The sequence below is a fragment of the Zonotrichia leucophrys genome, chromosome 4, assembly GCF_028769735.1.
Source record: "Zonotrichia leucophrys gambelii isolate GWCS_2022_RI chromosome 4, RI_Zleu_2.0, whole genome shotgun sequence".
In the NCBI taxonomy this organism is placed as follows: domain Eukaryota; kingdom Metazoa; phylum Chordata; class Aves; order Passeriformes; family Passerellidae; genus Zonotrichia; species Zonotrichia leucophrys.
Window position 1 is genome coordinate 26,508,449 of NC_088173.1, and position 24,541 is coordinate 26,532,989.

General features: G+C 38.5%; 1 protein-coding gene across 3 annotated transcripts in view; it reads right to left on the reverse strand.

Moving 5' to 3' along the window:
* MANBA (mannosidase beta) overlaps window positions 1-24,541 on the reverse strand; it is a 52,052-nt gene that overhangs the window by 16,137 nt on the left and 11,374 nt on the right. For all 3 annotated transcript variants that reach the window (XM_064710895.1, XM_064710894.1, XM_064710896.1), the window contains exons 4-14: window positions 24,272-24,442; window positions 21,524-21,647; window positions 18,936-19,111; window positions 16,188-16,298; window positions 10,985-11,136; window positions 9,818-9,935; window positions 7,623-7,709; window positions 6,956-7,123; window positions 4,799-5,017; window positions 3,403-3,567; window positions 1,565-1,709 (exon numbers count right to left, since the gene is read on the reverse strand). In XM_064710895.1, coding sequence (XP_064566965.1) covers window positions 1,565-1,709; window positions 3,403-3,567; window positions 4,799-5,017; window positions 6,956-7,123; window positions 7,623-7,709; window positions 9,818-9,935; window positions 10,985-11,136; window positions 16,188-16,298; window positions 18,936-19,111; window positions 21,524-21,647; window positions 24,272-24,442 — 1,636 coding nt within the window. The remainder of the gene's footprint in view (window positions 1-1,564; window positions 1,710-3,402; window positions 3,568-4,798; window positions 5,018-6,955; window positions 7,124-7,622; window positions 7,710-9,817; window positions 9,936-10,984; window positions 11,137-16,187; window positions 16,299-18,935; window positions 19,112-21,523; window positions 21,648-24,271; window positions 24,443-24,541) is intronic.

The following is a 24,541-nucleotide window of genomic DNA, read 5'->3' on the forward strand; positions in this document are numbered from 1 at the left end:
CCCTCCATGACTTTCTGCAAAGCAACAGATTTAAATAAAAGCACTCATTGGTGATACTACTGTGCCACCTAACAAGATGCAGAAAAGTGTTTTTGAAGTGCAAATAAAACTAATTTCTCCCAAGTCTTGCATAATTTCAGCCATTAGCATTTCAAAATCCCTCTACCACACTGCCTAATTAAATGAATATTAAACCTTTCCTCATCTCTGAGGGAATACAACAAAACAAAAGGACAGCTGTATCTCTGCTGAGCTTCTTTCTTCTAAACTTCAACAACATATGAATAATTCAAGTATTTGATAAATATTCTACAGTGATGTCATTTCTGTACTCAAAAAGACATTTATGGTCTCCACAACTATTACATCTACCAATACACCTGTCTTGACAAAGGGACACTTTTCCAAGCATCTTTTTCTCTTGAGGCACTTAAAACCTACGAGCATCACTTATTGCTAGAATCATAAAAGTGAACATTGTGATATTCCATTTCCTAATACAAGTCTAGAAAGTCCAGAAAGATGAGCATCATAGCTGGACCACTGCCTTATCATTTAAATAAATTAGCCTCTTTCTTCTACTGGTTTTTGCTTTGTTGTTGCAGCTATTTTGTTTGGACTAATCAAAAAAAGAAAAAAATAAAAATAACAGAAAGGGAGAGGGACAAACATCTCCCAGAAAAAGAGAGGGAGGATGGTGTGGGCTAATTTTTTCCCAAAACCAGGCCAAATGGCATTTTATTCCAAGGGCACATCAAGACTGTCCATAGACAGTCTTATTTCTTTCTTATCTATTTCTAGTTTGTTCCTATTTTTTTACACATGAAATGCTTAAATAAAAATTTTCAAAACCAAAATATGTGAGAAATAACTAAAATTGAAAGAGAATCCACCCAAGTCCTATACAGCTGCCACAGGACAGCTTCTCCATTTCAAAACAACTCCTAGACAAAATGTTTGGAACATAAAACACAGCCACTTCCCTCATGCCACACTTGCCTCATTCCTCCCGTATTTCTTACTAAGTGATTTATATCTTTTTATGTATGATTAGTTTTGTGTTCTAAGAGGAAAAAAATATGTGCAAATAGCATATTAACACATATGCTATTTATGTGTTAATATGCTATTTACACATATTAAATAATTTAGTCATGAGGAGTGATTCACCTCACCTGACACTAAGTTAGACATCAAATCTCAGCCAGGGATCTCCTATAAAAAGCTCCTCAGAAGTTACGCTGGGTGAGCGATATCTTATGAAGTTCTATGAAAATCAAATTCATCATGGAGAAGATAATTCACCCCAGTTCTGAGACAGTTAAGGACAATGAATCACATCTGGAGATATCCATCTCTCCCACCCAGCTGACTAGAGAAGAAATCTAGATGTTCCATTTTTACATCATAAATCCCATCTGTAATACATTTCTAAAGGATGGACAAAAATATGTTCAAAGTGCCCAAGAGACAGAGCAGAGCTGTATTTCCTATTCTGATACTTCCAGATGAGGAAAACACAACTGGTAGCTGGTGCTTTTCACCAGACTGCCACAAAACTTACCCAAGGAAGCCCACGAAGGTGCCTGCCAAATGTCATTGAGTTGCCAGTACAGAGCTCCCATGGTGTGTCCTTCTCCATTGATTATTTCACTTTGACTAAAACGATAGAATTCAGTTTCTGTCTTTATACACTGAGCCTGCATCACCTTGGTCAACAAAGAGATAAAAATTATTTTTGGCATATTGGATTTTACTTTTTTTCAAAACATGTGTGAATATATTGATACACAACAGAGACTTCACAGCAACAGCACATAACTTTAAACTTGAGCCCTGAGGAGTATCCACCTGCACTGCAGGAACACTGCTGAAAAGAGATCTATTCCTAGCAGCTCCCAACAGCTTTGCAAGCAGTCACCTTCAAGAATCTCATATGGGGCTACTTCCATACAGTGAGAACGGTCTTTGAAAGGCAAATCAAAGACAAGGAAACTAAAATGAAATGTAAAATAAGTATTTTTTTAAACATTAATTTAAATAGCCCCCTCCTGAGTTGCAAAATGATGTTAAGCTGCATTTCCTTCAGTATACATTACCTTTGTGTCTAAATCCCTACAATCTCAACTCACATTCTCACTATACAGTCAAAACTGTGCATCAGAAAAGCAACCTTTTTTCTGTTGCACTCCCACTCCTTTTCTCCTTTTTCATGACATCTAAAAACCACTTGTCAGAATTTTTCATTGGCCAAGTTCTCAATGGGTGCTAAATAGATTGATATGTTCTTCACACAGTTTATTATTAGGCTGGGGAAATATAAAGAAATTCTTAAAATAAAGTTAAAGCCTTAAAGGTAAAGATATTAATTCTAGTTAACCACTAAAGCAAGTTTGCTTTCTTTATCCTTTTTGCTATTCTTATTTTGGTATTAAATTGTTTAACCTGTTAATAAGGCCTTGACAGACCTGGCCTTACAGAAACTCTCCCTGCTTTTTTGAGTCAGGACCTCATGGTGAAAGCTTTACCCCTGGTTTCAATTTCACAGCATCATCTATCCTTTTTCTCTTGTCAAGAGTGCCAGAAATGCTCAAGCAATTTTGCTTTTATATAAAACCTGCTGACAGCAGCTCTCAAACATTAGAAACTTAGTGAGGGTGCAGTTACTTCTATCATGAGTGCTTCTAAAATTCTTGAAACACATCAAAAATTAACAGCACTTTCAATTTGCATAATAGCATTAGAAAGTTACTTAGCATCTTGTAAAAATTGCACAGAATAAAAAAGCAAGCATGATGTTGAATTACTATGAATGAAAAGCAAAATACATGCTTCTGATTTGAAAAAAACTCAAAAAGTATTTACTAAAATATCAATATTTGAGTCCATAACAAAATAAAATTCTCTGGTTAATAGAGAACTACATTCTTTGGAAAAAATACTGCTTCCAAAGCTTATGTTTTCCATGTGGGAAGAATCAAAGCAGTGAGCCTACAAGGGCCACATGAAGAGCAAAACATCCCCACCCTGGAACAGAGAGTAACATGCAGCACTGGGAATAATCTTGTACCATGGAAGCCCAGCACATCCCTGCATCCTCCCCCAGCTACGTGAGCCCAGCTGGGGAGAAGGACCAAGGCAGCACATACTTTCAGACAAACTTTCTCCCAGTTTCTGGGTAATTCCCTGATTATTTCAGCCCTTCTATCACGGGAACTGGAGTCTCTCTACAATTAAAGAGAGACAAGCTAGCTCCAAACCAAACTGGACTCTCTAGTTCTTCAGAATGGAAACTTTCTGTATGATGGAACACTCCTGAAGGGACCAGGCCCAGCTCTAACAGCTGACAGAATTTAATGGAACAAGTACTGACAGCTGCTTCTATGGAAGAATCACTATTACCTGAGTGAGGTAAATTATATCCTTGAACTGTTTTACAGGATCTGGGCACTGGGGAAGTTTGAAATGACGCCCAATCTCTTGAAGCATCTGAATATTGCCACCATCATGGTGCTGCCGATGGAGAGAAAAATTGCTTGTGTAGGACCAGTCCTCAGGGGAGGAAACCTTTAAAAAACACAAAAATAAGGTATCTGTATGAAAAGGTAGAATATACATTTAATGACAGCCAGGATATTGAGAAAAGGATATCCATTACAGCCCACTGATATCATCCAAAACCTTAACACTGGTAGTATATTTCTACAGTGCCTCATGCAGTCATGCAAAGATTTTTAATCACTAACACTCTTTGCTTACACTCCTTGCACAAATAAATGAAAACACACATTGCCATTCAACCCAGAAAAGCAACTTTTGGCTCAGTGGCATTTAACTTAACTGTCCTAAGGTTTGGGTTGGCCAAGGGACCTCAGAGTTTTGCTTGCATATAGTAAATCAGAAACACCCTACATTAATATGGAAGAATGTAATCTAGTCAAACACATTGAGGTATAAAAGTTATGTAAGTCAGTAGGGGTATAAATTCTAATAATATGTCTATACATTTTCAAAACCTGCCTCTGATAACAAATTATCATAAACCAGCTTTTTTCAACTACAGACAACAACAAGCATAACTCATTAAGTTATTATTGCCAAGTTTTCATTGTAATTACTCTCTCTAAACAATCTTATCTAAATTTGTTTCTTTTTAGGCTGGATTGAATAATTTTTATTGCTATTCATATAGATGAATGTTCTGATAATGCTTCAGATAATAGGCTTTGCCCAGCAAATTGAAAGAAACATTCTGAACTCCCTTTGCTTGCATGCATGAATATCAACATCTCTCCCTGGACAAATGGACAAACATCATGGTATGTCTCTGCTCCACTTTGATAAATAAGACAGAACATATAATATCTAAATTTAATGGAGACAAAACCAAATCTTCTTACATGCAATACATTAAGAAACAGATTATTTAAATGAAAGAAACTGGTAAATACATAGAAATCAAAGCATTTTAAAATCCAGCACAATTCAGCTTTTGTCATATCTCTCCTCTCCTCTATTCATTAAATAGAATTACTACCAGAAATAACAGTTTCATAATAGTCTCTCATCCAAACCAATTCCCTCTTGCAACATCAAGGTAAGTATATTGAACACCGAGGAGGGAAACAGAATGGTTCCATCCCCGCCCTCCCCAGGCACACACCTCTATCCCACTTATGCCATACCATGCCTAACAACACATTACTATGGTTTGGATGCAGAAGTTTTTGGGAAGAGACTCATTGCCCTCACTAAATGAGAGCAAAGGGGACAGCAAGGTGTGGAAGCCCAGCCTTACCTTTTCAATGGTACTGAAGGAAGGCCAGGACTGAAATCCATACTCTGAAGCAAAACGAGTTTTAGGATACATTGTCCAGTTCCAGCAGTCATGGCTGTAGTCATAGAAGTGTGTGTCACCATAATGGGTGTCGTAAGGATTCCGGGAGAGCCAGCCTTCTTTGACTGACTCCAAGCCATTGGTGGGACTGGATGTCACAAAAGGACGACTCTTATCTTCCTGGGATATAAAAAAAAAACAAAACAAAACAAAAATACAACCCCTTTACAAAGTGATTGACGTTTACCATCTGAATGCATAGACTATTTTTTGAAAAGAGGGGCTTGGGGGCACGGAGACCATTTTTTTTCCAAATTTCTGAGTCACCACCTAGGGAACATTCCCTTTTTATGTCCTAACATTCATCATCTTTACTTACTTAATTAGCTTCTTACTTATGTTCTTGGAGAACAGCTGGGCATGATTCTGCTTGCTCTGCTCTTCTGAGGGATTCTCTCCTCACATCAAGAGATTTTCTATCTTTATATGCCTCTAAATTCTTAATGAAGGCTATTTAAAGTGTGCCTTGTGAAATATATACTCAAGGAACATTAATATTGGAATACTATGACTTCTTTATGGAAAATTATTACTTTTGCAGCGTTTTTACAGGAACAAGGCCATGATTTGCTTCTTTCTTATTAAACAGTCACCTAAATTTAGTCCTAACAAATCCAAGGTGTTCTGCTTTTAATGCTTGCATGGTATCATTACAGGTTATTGTCATTTTAGCTGGCTCTGCATGCTAAGATAGATGAGATTACAAGAAGGGTTACATTTCAAATTGTTCAGAGCTGCCTTTATTTATAGTCTCAGAAGACTTAGAATACTAAATCTTTTAACAATAGTCTGCAAAGTACTGAAGGAATCCTTTTGCAGGTATAATTCATTCAACACCCTACTTCTAGTAAGACAGAGGCCCAAGTGTAGTCACCAGTAACAAGTTACTGCAATTGACTGGAACACAGCAATGCACTCAGACATTTGCCCCATTTTAAGAAACAATCCTGTTTCCCACATCATCTTCTTTCTTTTTTTCTTGGTGTGAGTAATTAATAATTAACTGAAACAATTTACTGTAGGAAATCCTGGATTCCCTGATGTCTTTAGCTCAAAGGTAGAAGTCTTTTCAAGTTACCAAGTCCATCACTACTGGTACCTCAGCTGGCTTGTATTATGCAGGACCTGAAGTTATCTCCCTCTATGGTTCCTTTATGCACTCAGAATAGCTATTCTATAGATTTAAAATAAAAATGGGTCCATCTTGGATGGCAATGCTGCACAAGCACAAAGCCGGAACAACTCACTTTGTTGCATATACACATATCCAACTCAGGTAGCTAATCACAAAAACACCACAGCACACCTTTACACACAGCTCAGTACAGAAATCTAGAATTTCCTCTTCTAAGAGGATAAATAATCCTTTAAAAACCTGTGCAAAATCACACTAGACTTCATTAAGGATGCCAGGTGTTTGTGGACTGCATACTTGCAGTTTAAATTTTATATCAAAATATTTTTCTTTGTCTTCATATTCTGTAGAATACCAATATTTTGTTTGCAAAATCAATACAATGACTACACAGCATGAGTTCAACGCTTAGCATCACTTTTGCTTTACCCGCTTAGAACAAAAAATATTCAGTCACATACTGAAGAAATAACATCTTTATTGATTTTTTTCAACTGCTATTAAAAGATCTGAGGGCTGTTGAATGCTTTTCAAAGTATTCTTCAACAAAATTAGATAAAGAAAACCTGTTAATTGAGATTAATTAATTAATGGGCAAGCTGATTTCTGTCCACTAGAAGTGAAGCCATTCATGGACATACTAAAAGCAGGAAGGAAAAAAGAAGTGAGATCTACTACACTTTCAGGTCTTACCTTACACATCATAAAATGTTAAAGACAAGTAATTTTTTAAATATCTTTTTATTTGGAGAATAACTCTTGAGTTCAGAGAGTTATTTAGAAGAGCTTGGAAAGAGCAATTTCTCAAAATGCTCTTCCTCATCTCTTAAAAGAATTAAAAGAAAAAAGGAAAATCCCAGCTTGCTCAAACATTAAAACCTTTTTCAAATCATATCCTCCTGGAGTTTCTTGAGATTACTTACACAAAGAACTATTTCACGTATGTTCTTCACATAAAGGGTCACGTAGTCTTTGATATAGACTCCTATGTCAGGATAAGGTATGGAGAACCAGTTGCTTGCAATTGCTGCTTCATTTTCATTGTTACCACTCCACAGAATAATTGATGGATGAGATTTTAAACGTCGCACCTGAAATACAACTTACAGTTTCAGAAGTCAAGTAAAACTATTTATCTTAACAATGAACTTTTTTAAAATAATCACTTTACTACTAGTTGAATTACAAGTCCACATGTATATTATATTACATACGCTAAACCTACAATTCCCTTTTTTTGCCACATGGCTCACTATTCCCTCCGTTTGTCACCAGCCTCAAAGTTTTGTAATATATACTTTCAGAAGGGAAAATTTATAATACGCTGGGACACATCTGTCTTATGCACATATGTACCATGGACCTCTACTCAGCCATGTGTGCAGGATAAATTCTGGGCAGTCTTCTTGACTGACAACTCCTGCAAGCAGTCAGAGGAGTTCAATAAGATTTAGCGATGTTACATTTTGTGTCTGCTGCATAAAGGTACACTAACAAAAACATCAAAACAACCATTTTTGGAAAGCTAACTTACACAGTCAATGAAAAATAGATAATGTGAAATAGAGCTTTGACACATGGATAAAATACCTGATGAGTAACTTCTGCTCTCACGGATTCTAAAAAATTCTGGTTGGTTGGATATAGTGCACACGCGAACATGAAATCCTGCCAAATCTACAAGGGAAAGGAAAGATCAAAAAAAACTGTCAGCAAGTTACTTTACATACTTGCAAAATATATGGCTATTGGGATACACTGTCCTTTGTTCAGACAGAAAACAAATCACATTGACCATGGGGCTCAACTATGTGCATACTCCACTGTGGTTATCCTCAATATCAGGGTTACAAAATATTTACCCTTAGGAATCAGCTCCTGACAGCCTACATTGAGGAAAGGAATATTGCTCAGTAGATGAAGGTCTGTGAGTTTCAACAGAATAATCAGATATTGAACATGTAGCAATTTGCAGCTGAACAGAACAATTTCATATTTATTTACTATTCTCACAGGTGTAACACCAAATCCCCACTACTTAATGAGATGAGACAATAATTCTTCTGATGTGGCACTGAGCACATTTAAGAGACCTTAATTTGTACTTGTGAAGAAAACGTCTCCATACAAAATTATCTAAAAACCAGCAAATCTTACCCAGTAAGAGGGGCAGAAACAAGCTAGATGCTCTAAAAACACAGTGATCTTTCTCTTCAAAGAAAGATCAAGTAGATACTACTAGACAACAGCAAGCCTTTCAATTCAAGAAGAATAAACTCCATTTGTACCTTGCAGCAGAATTACAAAAATGGGAATGGAAGCCCAATGAGATGGATAAGATTTCTTGTTTACTGTTTTGTTTTTTAAATTGCCTTTTTAATAACCTTGAGGCTCCTTCTAGTCTGTCTAAAATGTTAAGGAAAAGAGCTCTACGAAGGAGCACCTTAACCCAAAGGGGTCTGTAGGAGACTCCACTTTTCTAACACTGTGTTACATATTGAGAGACAGAGACCAGCTCCTCACAGAATTTCATTTTCATTGCAGTGAGAATATGCTTTTCCAAGGCTCTTTTCAGCACACATTCCCTAAGGAAACTGAAGATAAAGAATAGGACAGTGGGGGATAATGGAGCCATTAATAATTCTTACAATCCTAACACTGTACAGAAAAAGCAAAGCTATTGCTGCAGAATCACTCATAATCCTTTAGTGACTGTTGGTGTCAAAACTCTCTATTGAAAGAAACTTTCTCACTATTTCTCTCAGTGAGCTATCACTGGTTTTCCTTAAGCACAGTTTGACTCCAATGCACTTTTAAGCCTTTACAAGATCATCAGAAGAAACAAAACCAAAAACCTCCCCCACTGCCCCCCCCGAAAAAGAGTCTGATTTTCTGCATTGACTTGCTATTTTGGCTGTTAAATAGGAGCTAAATCTTGCACTGAGCACTGTACAGACACAGATCTATGTGGCCTACTTAAGGAGCGTAGTGTTAAAAATTGAAGAACCGTAAGTGCTCAGAAGCCTTGAAAATCAGGACACTCATTCAGATCACTAAAATAGATGTAACTATTTTTTTTGCAAGCACACCCATCTGAAAGCAGCAAGGTATGAATTCTGTTTCCCTGCTTCTTATGGTTTAGACTAAGACCAAACACACTTGTCAGGATTTTTAGTACCAGATGCAACTTGGCCCTCATTCATCTAGTCACTACTTCATCAAAACTTATTAATACATGCTTATATAAGCAAAGCTTATTAAATCAAAGGTACTCATCCAGGATTAGTGATTGCAGCAGGTGTTCACCCTACAGCTACATTTATATTCAATTATAGTTTGTTCAAAATGGCCCCTTGGATAATGCCTTCCATGTTTGTCTTTGGACCAAATGAGAAGTTTGAACCAAAACTGCCCAACCCTTTTCAGCTATTGCTAAAAAGAAGAAAATGCTTTTAAAAGAAATAAAATCCTTTTCCAAAACTGAGATGAGCATAGCCACCTTCTACCTAATGGTGACCTTCTACAATGAAATCTCCAAAATATCACTTCCAGATTCAGTCTCTGTAATCAGAAACCATTAAAATTACAAAGAACTTAAAGAAGCCCAATGAGTCAACCAAAAAATCAGGTTAATCTGACCTCGTGTTGATATTCTACAGTGTCCTTGATGGTTAGAAGATGGTTAGAACTTACGTATTAATTCTCTTTCTTTAAATTTGAAGTGGATTTTCATTTACAAGTTCTTGTCAGTTTTTAAATAATTATTCTGTGTTTATTGTTTTTACCATTATTCCTATTTCATCACAAATATCGTAAAATTCATCTTGTTCATATACTCCTCCTCCCCAAACCCGAAGGGCATTCATGTTAGCATCTGCTGCAGACTTCAAGAGTAGCCTTAGTCTGTCAAATACAAAAAGGAGATATACAAGTTTTGTGAAGTTCTATTAGTTAAGAATTTCTAAGGTTATACAAAAAACGAAGAAATGAATGCCCCTACCAAAAAAACCACCCAAATCTAAATCATTAGTAGGCAATCTATGACTTATAACTCTAACAGAAAGTATCAAAATACTCTGGTTTCTAAACTTGCATGTCTGGACAGAGCTCTCAAAAAGCAATTTTTTGCGTAGAAAAATCGCTTGATCCTGTTAACACTTACAAAACAGATGGAGTGACACATGTGTAAGTGCTTTTACAGAAGTTTTGGCAGGACCAAATTCAGAAATACTATGTTTTATTAATCATGTTGGTCTTTTCTCCTCTGATATTACTTGCTTTGTATGTCAATTACTTGAATTCAAATTCTCTTTAAACACAATCAGGAATGTATATCCTCTTCCTGAGTTCCATAATGCATCCCTCATTTTAAGGGTTTTAGGCTTCATTTTTCCTTAAATCATACTGGTAGCCTCTAAACTGCATGTGAATGCATGCAGCAGCACGCCCTATTGAGCTGGCTCCCCAATATCCCAGAGCAAAGCTTAGACCAAGTACAGCACAGCCCCCATCCCACCTGAATCTCTGTGGTGCTGAGCACTGAAATCCAAGCAGCCTAGATGAGATCAGGAAAAGGGGAGAAGCTGCCATGCACCTACATAACCCTGCATGATATGGGTTAGAACTGCACATCCTCTGACTACCAATGGATGCGTCCAGACAGGGTCAAACAGCCTGAGGACCATCCCTAAAAATACCCAAAAGGCCAGTAACTATGAACTGCAAGCAAACACATTCCCACCAGCAACTGCACCTACATGCCTTGAACATCACTCAAATCTGTTCATGTTAATTAACCCTAATTCTGTAGCCTCCCCCTCCCACCCACAACAATTAGTGTTCTACCTTGAAAGTTTTACCCACTAAAGCCAAACTTTGATAAAGGGTGTAGAGAGAATCAGGAGGAGGAAAACACTATCCTTTATCCTTAGAGAACATCAAATGTGGCTTACGTGTCAGAGGTCACTCTGTCCTGGAAAGAATCTGCTGGAATCCAGTTTGAACCCTTAATAAAAATGGGTCGGCCATTGATTCTGAAGTAGAAACTCAGACCTGGTGAGCCAGGAATAGGCTCCTGAATAAGTTCTACTGTCCGAAAATAGACCTGTGAAGACATGAAACTTAGATTTAAAGCTGACAAAAAAGGAATTAAAACTACATAAATAAAGAAAATCATTACAAAAGGGATGTACAACTGAACAGTAACAGCTCAGAATTTGTCAAGGAGTCAAAAGACACGGACTCATCTCTAAATTCCTGCTTGCTGAAAGCACCCTGTAACAGTACTAGAAAGCATTCTTTCAATAATAAGCCTGTTCACTTTTTAAAGTTGCTATCATATTAAGAGAGAGAAAGAGAAAGCATGAGCAAACAACCGTACATGTGCACACAAGTATGTAAGGAGAGACAGGTGAAGTCTGGTTTTTGCAGAGTTCAGTCAAAAGTGTAGCAAGAAGAATGCAGGGGCTCCACCAGATCAGAAGCACCATGTGATCTGCAATTTTCTCTACCAGGAGACTGCAGCAGCTCAGTTTTAAGTCTTGTCCCTGAATACCTAGAATGAGATTCACATAGTACAAGCAAGAGCTTCTTTTACTTCTCTGAAATGACACTTTTTAAATAGATGTAACACTTACAGAGAAAAAACACCCATGCAAACACAAATGCCACTTTGCAAGTGAAAGGCCCTCTGGCCATCACAGCTGTGTAGGAACAGCATGATCAGCAATAATGACTCAGAGTGACCAGTTCAGCTAAATAAACACTTACTCTGAGTAAAGTATTAAAGATAAAGCACATCTCAAGCAGAAGCAGAGGCCAAACTTTTACAGCTGCTCTTTTAGCCTAATACATGGCATTGTGATGCTGAAACAAAAAAACCTTCCTTTCTCCTGATGCAGGTGGAATTAAAGCTCCCAGGAAATAGTTCCAGACAATTCCTAGGACTTCACTACAAGCAGCAATACTGCTCTGAGGGGTATCCTGACTGCACTGACACAAACAGCCATGAGGGAGCAGTTAATGCACTGCAACAGCACTGACCCCTTATTTGTACAGTGCTTTCCCCACCTGCCATATCAGCTCCTGCACACCTCCAAACTCTTCCAGAAAACAGCTCTTTCAGGGACACTTTAAACGTCTTCTCCTGTGCCCCTGTTCCAGTTCAACTTCCTTACGTCAGGAAGAAAACACGTTTTCTTTATTGCACCTGTTGCTCATGATCATAGGGAGAAAACTGGAAAATTAAATAATGGGAAGGAAAGCTCACAGTAAATTTTAGCCAAAACAGGTTTGAGTCAGAAGGGCAGGAAACAAATTTTTTTTTAACTACTCCTAAGATAGCAACCACTCCTCTCTCAGCTGACTATTTGCTTTACCTTTTCAAAAGGTCAGTTTGTAGAGCACAGTCTGTTCTCCCTCAGCTTCAGCTGAGGCAAGTATATGTCACTACATCAGGCTAAAATTAACCTAGTTAAGTGCAAATGATACACCTGTCTTTAATACAAAATGCAACTCTTTATTTCACACACCAGACATCGTTGTTATTCAAAAGGCAAATGATTAATCCCACTATGGGACTGCATTTTCTGAACATTCAGCTCATCAAAAATCACACATATAGACAGAAAACTATTTCTAGCAGTAGGGAGGAAAAAGGAAATCACCACTTTTTGATTCCTTTTTGGTGCCTCTAAGTTAACTGGACAATTATTAACCAGACAGAGACAATGCATGTGACAAACCAGATGCATTAGCAGAGGTCACAGATCACTGAGCTCAACCTAAAGAGCTCTGCATCATGGCAGCAATCATTCCTAGATTTTTGCAGACCTAGTTTAACAGGAGAAGTTGAATTTAAATAATAACCAAAGTTTCATGCAATTTTCACAGTTACTCTAACTCCTGAAGGCTACAGGAGAGAAACTACAGTATGAGAAATGTTCTGACCTTCCTACACTGAATTCAACTACTTGGAGAAAAACTCCTCAGTCTCCATTGTGGCTCTATTTTTATGGCACTAAGTGGAATGGGACTTGCAGTTGGAGCTGCCAAAGTATTTGGGATGTCATCTTAAGGGATGTCATCAGGCAGGCAGGGACTGTCTCAGAGTGCATTTGTAATGGAGCATTTGTAATACTAACAGAAGTAATGAGACATTGCTTTATTCCTGCTCAAGTGAACTGATGCAGTGGCCAAGGCAACCTGAGAGGCTGAAACACTCAGCCAGGACCACCCAGACAGCAGGAGCAAGAGAAAAAGCTCCTTAGCCTCAGCTCACATTCCCAGGCCCCCAAGATTCAGCACAACTCCACTGCTCCCCGGGCCAGCTGGTAACAGCACATCTTCCTGCTCCTAATACAGCTTCCTTCTGCCTTGGGGGGGTGAAAGAAGGGCAATGGGAGACAACCAGCATCTGGCAAGCTTGGTTACGTGTCCTCCTGGCTACCAAGACCTTGGCCACCCTTAAATCTGTCTGATAGAGCTTGCTGCCTGAGGGCTGAGCATTTCTCTCAGCCTTGGGGCACACGCAAGGGGCTCTCGAGCCACCACAGACCAATCAGCTGGTTCTGAGCATAATTATGAAACAGATACCTACCTTTTTAAAGCACATACAAAGGCCTTGTACACAGTTAAGTGACCTGTGGATCACATTTGGCATTCCCATATTTAGCAGTAGGAAAAGTAAATAAGGATGAAGATGCCTAGAGCTGAACTAAGATCACAGAACAACCCAGTGACCTAACAAATTAGAACACAGCATGAAAGTGGTGTGAAAACTACAAAGCCAGAAAGAAAAGACTTCTGGAAGTCATGCTAAAATGCCTGAGGGGAAAAGAGTGTGTAAAGGGATGGAGGGAAAGACTGTTGGAGGCCAAGATTTTAGAAGTACAAAAATAGTCTTAAAAACCAAAAAACTCTGAGTACAATGCTGGAGAAATGAGCACACAGAAAGATGGGGAAATAGAACTGAAAAGCAAACAAATGCTTCATGGGGCAATGAAAGAGGTAATAAATGTGGGGATGGCAAGAAATAAGCAACTTATCCATAGCAAACAGGACCCTCCATCAAGAAAACCAATGTCACTGTGAGATATGACTTTGTTTCACGTTATCCTGAGAAACAAACTCTAGAACAAAATATTCAAATGGAAAACTAAGCCAAAACCAAACCACATCCTATCCTAGATGTTGGCTTTTATTCTGCTTTGGTTTTCTGCTGCTCTGAACAGGAATGAGTAAGTAGTTCTCTGAGCCAAAGAGATTCCCAGCACTGCTGGCTAGAGCTCTATAGAGCTCCTGCAAGTACATACTGGAAGGCCACCCAGAAATATTCCCAAAGGATTGGTTAAAGTTTTGAAGACTACTCTATCATGTCAGAATCCAGAAAGTAGTTCAAGTTTGGAGTAGCCAAATCTGACATAAGATCAAGCTGTGCTTTCTCTCACATGTACAGTTCTCATGCTTCAGTTTTCTCCTGTCCAAAGTTATGTAGATACTCATAGGGACACAAACCACTTGTGAAATGCCTCACCTCTGCTTTTTTTCTGGGGGGGGGGGGGATATGCAAGTAGGAAATTTATTCTTCCTGAATACAGTCAGTACAACATGGACAACAGAACTGACAAAAAAACCACTTTCAGGAATATTAATCCCTGATTGTATCTCCTGAACTACTCTGTTGTACTACTCAAAGTTCTTATCAAGCTATACGAATGTTGCTGTTCAGTCCTGCTGACATGAGAGAAAATTATGCTACAACATGAAAAAACTGCATACAGAGCCTTTTTCCACTCATACAGCTCTGACTGGGGGTGATGGTGTGTGTGTGCACGTGTGTCTGTCAGAAACCAAGACAGAGATGCACAAAACATGGGAAGGATGACCAGACTTCACGCTGTAAGCTGTAAAGGCTTCATATGCTGGTTAATTCACAATGCCCACTATGTGGTGCATTTGGGGATTTTTTCCCCCCTCTTCCCTTTAAGAAAAAAAAAAAAAAAAAAAAAAAAGAGGCTTCTGTTGTAGACCATGAAGTCCCCATGATCTCATGCCACAGAGCTCTATGAAATATTCTGACACAAGCACCCAAATGGAAATTATTAGCTTTCCTATCATTGTGTAATTTTCACATAGTAACAGAATTTTCCTTTTTAGAGGGTTTATAGTTGTATTTCCTACCACCAGTTTTTCCAAGCAACACATGCTGTGTTTACTTGGTGTGGGTTTTTTAATTGTTTCAAAATTAGAACACTAATCAAAGCAAATTATTATTATTATTATTATTACTTCATAATCAAACTAGGGGCTAGTCCTATAATGATACAACACCAGAAGCTACTAGTTTTCCTAAGTTTTTTTCACACTAACAAATGTTAGATCAAATAGCAGTTCAGATGCCTGGTGACTAGATTAGTTTTTCATAAAGCAGTCCACACCAGAAACATCTAATAAAGGCATACATTTATGTGGTTGTTAACACATGTTCATGACATAACGAGGCCAGTCTAATCTCTAAGATTTTTATTTCTAATGGACAATTGGAAATTACCTCCTCTAGGCTCCTTAGTAAAACCAAACAGATAATTAAACACCCAGTGTGTTAGGGGAACCCTTATGCAAAAACACCCAAATATTACTTTTATGGTAATATTTAAGACCTTATCTTTTCGTAAGCCTGAAGCACATCTAGCACATTCTAATAAATAAATGTATGTTAGGTTTTTAGGAATGTGTCTATCCCATAAATTTTTACAAACTGAAATTAGCAAAAAAAGTCTCAGTAATAAACCTTTGCATAATCTTACAGAAATCTAAAAGGGTTTTTCAGTGCATGATACAAAACCAAGAGCATGGTATATGAAGTTGAGAAGTGCTGTTTTCTTTCATAAGCTAGAAAACTTAAGAAGTAAACATGTTTTCTCTTCTGAGGTTTCTGGTTAACTGTAAACCATCCTGCAGCCTCAAGTAAATGCATCCACACAAGGTGAGAGTACCAAAAAAGAGGTAGCCACACATTGTGACATTAAAAAAAACTTCATTTCTTATTAGCATTTTCACACGCATATTACGACTGAGCATAACTTTTTGTTATGCAGAGCAGATGTCCTAACACCAATAGTGCAATGCCAGATGCAATTAAACTTTAGGGCTCACCTTTGAAAACTTCTCAATCTGGCATCCTGCCTCCATCATGAAAGTTGTAGTCATGTTGTATCCAGTTTGCTTTCCATGTCCATTTGGCCACCAAGCCTCCACTGCAGCACTCTTGAACACACAAGGGAGAAAGCCTGAGCAATAGGTATAACAAGAGGTATCAAATGCACCTGGGCTCAGGTATCTTTGAGTGAATCACCACAAGCCTAACGAGGTTTTGTGCTTCAGCTGAGACATGCTAACATTCTCTCCAGCTGCAGCTCTGAGGTAAAAATCATTTAAAGAGAGAAGTGTGATTGTGTGATTTCTTCTGCTCCGGTCCAGGCTATCACTTCATTTTGTGCTCACAACAGGCCATAAGCACACCTGGACACGCAGGCACACATCTAGCACTCCTCAGCTGAGGTACACTGACACACTATTCCTCCAAACCCCAAATATCTGTGTCAGCAGCAGCCATTGTTCACTGAGCTCTGTATCATACACCTCCTCTCATTGATCCTTTTACCTATCCCATGCAATATTCAATATACAGCAGTAACACTTTTCAACTGTGGTTCTGGTATTATATGACCATAATGACAGCTTCACTTATGTCAAGCTTTTAAGTCAAATTCTTTCATTAATTCGGTAATTTTCTGATTTGTCTCTATATGTTTCCTAATCCCATCATTAGTACTCCATAATTTTTACAAACATGAAATACAATCTCCAAGATGACAGAATATTTATCTTCACTCTAGCAGCCTTCTTCTGCTGCTCATTCCTGTTGTCAGCATTTGCCTGTTGCGTGCATAACACAGAAATTGTGGAAAGAAAGCAATAATGCATGCAACCAAACAATGGAGGGATCAGCACTGAATTTAGTCATGAAGGGAGTATCTCAATCTTTTCAAGTAAATTGAGGCCAGAAAACAGCCCAGCAATATGTTTTGCTGCGGCTATACTTGGACACAACCACGAATATATCATGAATCTATCTTTCAGCTTCTCTGATAGAGAATTCTCCCAACCGCTGGTGAGGAAGTTCTGGTCTCTGCGCTGCATGGATACAAACGGAAGCACAGACTCAGCGAGAGCCTCGACAACAAGGGAGCGTCCGCAGCTGCCTGGAACGACTGGATGTCTCATTGGCCACTGATGATGTCACCCCTCTGCTCGCCACGAGCTGATAAGCAAAATGCTGTCACGTTGGCAGCACAGCACTCTGCGTGGCAACCGCAGGAAGGCTGATACACATCTCTGCGATATGCACCACTCAAACACCTACTGCCTCCACAACGTAATCTGCAATAAGCTCTTCAGTAAAAATACATTTCTGGTGAGGTCTCAGTATCTAACGTGCACCACACAAGAGTACAGAGTAAGTGTGTGTACAGAGTAAGTGCTCTGTTAGCCTCATCAATACATGAGAACATATTTTGGGGCTTTTCATAAAATCAGCTGATGTGAATTCATGCAGCAAAGCCTTTTGTGCACAAAGAATAATGAAACACTGCTGCCTCTGCTCTGAAGGAAGTGCTTCCTCCCAGACTTGCAGTTGCACTATACTAACAGATTTCTTCTGAGGCTGGGACAACTAAATAGGCAAAAATAATTTTTGAAGTTTCACTTTGCAGTGCCTGTTTAATGTAATCCATTAAAAAGACTAAGCAGAGACTCATGGTTGCTTTAAATGAAACTGGATATTGGTAATTGCTCATGTAACTTGCATATCAGATGACATCAGTAAAAAAACTGTATGTTTCTATGCTTCTGTGTCAAAATAAAACAAAGCACATAAGCACGCAAGTCACAGAGTGTGCACGCTGGAACATAAATACCCTGCTTGCTCTCTCTCCATGCAAACAGCTGACAAGTGAACTCAAGAACAACACGGACAATGCAGTCAAACAGGCAAAACAGCTGCAGCATTACACAGCAGCTCAGAAAAACAGCAGAGCCAGTAAAATATAGAAGAGCTTGAGGGCAGACCCTTTATTTAGTGCTACTAACTGCCAGTATGGTCAAAAGCCCCAAATTCCTGCTCACAGCACATCACCCACCCACAAATGTGTGTCCTGCAGCCCTGAAGCTCCCGTGGAGAACTTCATCAGGTGTGGCTCCTGCTGCACCTGCCAAGGCTCGCACTCTGCCCACTGGCTGGAGCCTGATTTTTTAATTGAGTTTGCTCCTCATTAGAGCACCTTCTACCAGTCAAAAATTCCTCCTGAGATTTGCCTATCGAAAGGACTACAAGCGAATGTAAGGGGTATTACTCCACAAAATTTTCTTTTGTTTTTATTTACGTGAAAGTAAATAAATATCTACTAAGAGGCTTGAGGAATGCTTCCTCTCTCTCCTGGGAGAATCCTGTGTATTGTAGTATATTCTGGTCCCAGTCAGTCCAGTAAACAGTAGCATGTGAGATACCTGCTGCCAAAGAAGTGAAGTGACACAGGGTACCCAAACGTTATTTACCTAAACATCTCAAAAAAGGTCATTTAACAGTGGCCAGTGATTATGTGACCTTTTTCTAAGGTTTCATCACCTTTTGGCAGTGAGCTACATGGCTTCACAGACATCAGATTTTAGAAATGAAAAGAACTGTTCTCCTACCCTGTAAGGGATACAGAACTGTTGATAAAAGTCAGGAAGACACTAAGGAATGGGAAGGAGGCCTAAAACTGGCATGGAGGCAGAAAGTCACACTGGAAACCAGGGGAAACATTTTGCAGCTGAACTAGCTCTCCACACACACCTCTTTACCTTGTTGATGTTTACATGCAGCACAATGCTGCCTTCTCCAGGTTGAAGCTTCACACTGAACGATTGCTGCGTTTGTAACTTGGGAATGCTCACAGTCACGAGACCTGCGATTGGCTTGGAGCTGACTACATCAAAAATAGACTCGACTTCAAGACACCACTGCTGAGCACTCTTTACTAAGTGAAGAGGGGGAAAAAAATGGGAATTTAAGAATTATGTTTATATGCCTATTAGTTAACATGATCTTTCATTAAAGAAAAAATTCAAAAACTAAGATTAAATTTAACAATTTTCAGGCTGTGTCTAAACCAGCCTACATGGTTAATCTGCTTATTTAGTGTATTTGACAACCGAGTCCAATGGAACAGAACAATGCAATATGATTTATATTTTTTAACTCTTTTTTTAATTCAAAAGCCATCCAGTTTTTTTTCAGAGCTCTGTACAAAAGTCAGAGACCTTGACACCAGTCACTTCATTAGGAAGGAATTTTTTCCCACCAACTCCCATAGACATTGTATTTGCTTTTAGTCAGCACTCATATGAACATGGCACTCTTTGGGAAAGATTGTAATCACAAGCCAGTACAATCACTTTTGTCAATGAAACAAAAACAGTATTAACAGAAAACGAGCTGAATTCATCCCAGACTCACTGGACAAAATGAATGGAGCTACTGGGGATGAACTGGGCCCACTGTGTCTAGACTTGACAGGCTATATCTTTATGTCCCTTCTCCCACCCATGTGTTGTGAAAGAAACAAGTTAATGACTTCCCTGAGATCTCTCTGAAGTTACCACAGAGCATCCTCTCTTTTACAGACCTTACTGAATAAGGAGAGGCAGGGTCAAGGGTACTCAAGATCTATGTGTAAATTTCCCACTAACTTCAACAGTTGAATTGCCTAGCTACTAACACAGCCTGGCTAATCCTATACTTCAAATATTGCAGATCAACATAAAAGCAAAAGCAAACAAAACAGAAAACAAGGAGAACTAGAACTAAGACACATTTTGTATACTCAAATTACTAACAACTTGCTTTCTCTTTTCATTTATATAGTCTAGCTCTCCTTGCTTCACAAGAGAAAGAGCTCACTCCAAAAAACAAAGAATTGCATTCAGCCCTGGTGTGATTTTCACTGTTTTGCACAGAATGAAGAGCAATGATTGAGTTCCCAAGTTTATATTACACCCAGCATTACTCAGTGAAGACCAATTCTCTGAAATGTGGAAAAGGTTTAAAAGTACCCACCCTACAAAGGTCAGACATTACAGTGCATTCTTCCTCCCTTACAAAAGCATATAGAAATTCCAACCCACTCCTAACTGCCTGAACTGTGGGGTCTAGACAGAGAAACCAAGAACAATGAATCTTTCACAGACTCAGTGGTCAAAAGGCTATGACGCTAAATCTGATGAACAATAAAAGTACATATGCAGCTTAAATTCAGGTTGTTCATTTACTCTTTCTTTTTCAAACGTTATTATGTTTGAATACTAATAAGCTCTTGCTCTGGTTCCAAGCCACTCTGTGCTGAAGGAAAGAGGTTTGCTCTCTTCACTTACCCAGAGAGCAAGACTTTACCTACCAGAAGGGAGAGTTGTGGGAATGTGGGAGGGACTAGAAAAGATTTTTTACTGTAACTAAATTTCAGAAAGCACACAGTCTGTGCTGGGGCTTTCCATGGAAATTCCAATCACGTCAACTCTATTTAGGACCTGCAGCTATTTCAGGATGCTTTAAAAACAGCCATGGAGTGATGTCTTCCTCTTTTATTCATACACAACAAATCTATTCCCAAGAGCCAAAATTCACCCCATTGCAGAGGACCCACGTGCTAGCCTATACTCCACTGGGTCAACAGGCAGTGAAAAAAGCATGTGGGTGGTCTCAACCAGGCATATCACCATTTGCAGAAAGTTTCAAGGGAAAATTAACTACTTCTGCACAGCTGCAATGATCTTCAGGACAAAGGAGAGGAAAATCAGAGACCACTGCAAGAGAGGAAACCGGTTTGGTAAGTTAGGTACAAGAATGCAGGAGGTTATCCTCTCCAATTGCAGCTTTAACAATTATCCTTGCCTAGCACAACTTGCTTTTTTCTCTCAGACTTCATGTTGTGTCCTGAAAACTCAGCACTCTTCGAACTCTGCTCACTGTGCATTTGTCCTTCCAACACAAAACCAAATTCCCATAGCAGCTCTGCCTTTGTTTGAAATGAAAGTGAGATGAAATAAATAAAATGAGACATATTTACAGGGAGTCTTGGTGAAAACACATGAAATTAGAAAGGAAATTTTTCAAAATCGAAAAGAGGTGCTAATCTCAATTATACCACATTTATTTCTGCAGTTATTCAGGATTTTAAGCAAAAAAATATTCCGAATTCTAACATTTTTAACAGTTATTGTTTGTATTGAAGTACTGTTTCAATACCTAATAAAGGTGTGTTCTGGAAAGAACTACACACAAAGTCATAAAAAACCCATGGAACATTTCCTTCCTGACACTTAATTTGGCTTACCAATAAAATGGTTTGTATTCTAAAGGTGAAACCAATAACAAGACAAAATAAGAGACTTACCAAAGAGAGGAGTTACAGAAAAATAAATCAGGTGATAATGGTCATAGGCCTCAATCCTAACATCTTTCCAGATTCCTTGAGTGGGAAAAGAAGGGCCCCAATCCCAACTAAATGAGCATTGCTCCTGGAAAACAGAATGATTATGTTACACATGCCTGTGGTTCACACAGACATTGATGTCTTGCCAGAAATAAAAGACATTTGCTATCTGGGAATAAAATATTGACATGCACTGAAAGAATTTTTCCAGTTTCCATAAATCCAGAAGATCCTACAGTATTTTTTCTTACTTCATAACCAGAACTTTGCTGCTACTACCTGTATTATACAAAAAATTAAATTTTGTATTAAATGTCCAAGTATGGAGAAATTTTGTATTACCAAAAGAGCAAAACACACTTAGTGCATGGCTAAAAAAACACCAACAAAACCCCAAACAGTAAAGATCAAAAAAACAATCCAGGAGATTATTCTCAATTCAGTTGTGAATTATCTTTGTTTGTAATGTCAATATTTAATTGTATACCTAAAAGACTAACTAAGCAGAAAACTGACAATTAGAAATGTTACAGTATTCTAGAAGAAAAGTATCAAATTAAAAACCCTACATGAAATAGTTTATCTCCTATTTTTAATTTTAACACCACAGAGTAATACAAGGAAAGAAATGGCTATGTCTGGAGTATTTGTGTAGTTCAGTCATGTTCACTGTTTCTCCCCTTTTTATAGTTCTCTTATACAAAAACAAAGGGAACAAAAACACGGTTGAGAAGTAGCTTAGTTCTGGTACTAACATCAGAATAACTGTCAGAATTATAAAATGGTGCTCAGGCAGAGAAGTACGTACACTAATTTCCATTTAGCTGTTTTCAAACCTGATCAGACCTCTACTTAACAAATCCCTTGACAACATCTATTCAGCTGCCCTCCAAGTTTCACACAGCCCCAGCCCCCAAAGCAAATACAATAGATCTCCTAAAGTCTTGTACAGTGACACACAGTTCTAAATTTAGAGACTAATAACTTACAGCCAAGGCATACTAATTTGGGCAAACCACATTGCACAAGCCTGGCCTATCCCTTGCACTGCCAGTCAGCCTCCCTGTCTATGAAACTGCAAAAGAGCCTTCCAGGAAGCAAACACTGCACCTACTTCAAACAGAAAACCAGGGATAACATATTCTTAGAAAACATGTCCAGTTGGAAATAATTTTCCCATTATAAAAAATAAACAAATGAATCACTGACAGGTTTCACTAAAAACACTGCAGACACTGCTATCAAAAACACTATATCACAAGTATCACTGGGGTACATTAGCAGTGACAGGTTTGTGTTCTGCCACAAATTCCTACTCAGATTTAGATAAGTTCACTGCACTTAATACTGCACCTGAAATGTGTAAATAGCTCTCCATTACCCTCAGATGGGAAGCAACCAGCTTATAACAATGTCCTGGTATGTCTGTTTAGTTTTAGATGTGACATAGCTGCTGTTGCTGCCAATACTTGGAAACTGCTCCAGAAATTTCCAGAAACATTTTGAATTCCAAGTACAATCAAAAACTTCATTTGAGGAAAAAGCACTAGGGTACTTTCTAACAAATTTAAAGGTATAGTTCAGTGAGGCATAAAATCATTCCAGGTCTCTTTTGCTCTATAAATAAGACTACAGTTGTGTAAGTCCACTATTCCTTCCAAGGCTCTCCTTGCACTGATTGCGGAGAAACACAGTGGATTCAGAAGAACTATTAAATTTTCTAAAATGTAAGGAAAATTAAAGTAGCAGCAAGCAGAAATAAAGACAGCATCTTAATCCTAAAGGATCTTTCCAGGACAACATGGAGTCCATTTTTACATTAATAATTTTTAAAGGAAATTATATCCAAGTTTAAATACCAGATTTACAGAATCCTAGTCATTTTTGAGGAAACTCTAGAAGGACTTTATTAGAAAGTTTGAAAATAATTATCAAGAAAGGCATTTAAGAGGAAACAAATATGCAAAAACACCCAAAAAGAGAAATTAGAAAGTAAGATCACCTAGATGTTGCCTCTATCTGCTGCAAAGCTATCAGAAATACATGAGATGCCACTCAAATGATAGTTTGCCCTGAGTTGTTTTAACACAAAGAAGCCATATCTTAAATCAAAGTTTCTAAGTCTCATTCATTTATATTACACTGCTGTTTCCATTGAATATGTACATATAAGTCACACTTGAGAACACTAATAAAATGAGAACAGGTTCCCTGTTAGGTAACACTTCTTGGGACATGCCAGAGCTGCCCAGGATAAATGGCACAGCACATGAGCAACAGCAAACACTCAAAAAGCTACTTGGATGAGATTTTTACAGCCTTGGCTATAACACACTGGTATTTGCAACAGTGAATTCTATTGTCAGCATACATTGCTAAACCCACCCAGTGGATCAAAATGGAATGACTACACATTTCCCAATGCTATCCTGCCCTCTTAGCAGCAAGTCTCCTTGCTGACTCTTTGATGAAAACAGCCTTTTAAACATTCTTATCACTTAGATACGAAGCCTGGCCTTCTCACACCTCCTGTATTGTCAACATACAAAAGTACAGGTTTCTAGGGGGGATGGGAGAAGGAAGATGCAATGAAAAATATGCCCTGCTTATAAAACAACATTGCAGGTTTCAGAGCACAAGTGTAAGGACAGCTTGTGGTGCATTCCTCTTTCCCAGCCTGAAGCCAGAGACAGACAATTCTGCCCCTACCTTTCTGATGAAATTAACGTGGCACTCTCCTTTCTGCACAGGTGGAGGGCACGCCGGGGGGATGCTGTGTCCTTTGTGACATCTGCTCTGCTCCGCTGCGTACGAAACGGCTGACAAGAAACGGACCTCAACGCAATTGACCTCCTGGATCACACTGCTAATATCAAAGCTCTAGGACAAAACACAGAACAAAACCATTACAGTGCTGACATTTATCTATGAGATTTATAATCACTATTACATGGGGATTTTAATACCATACATATATTA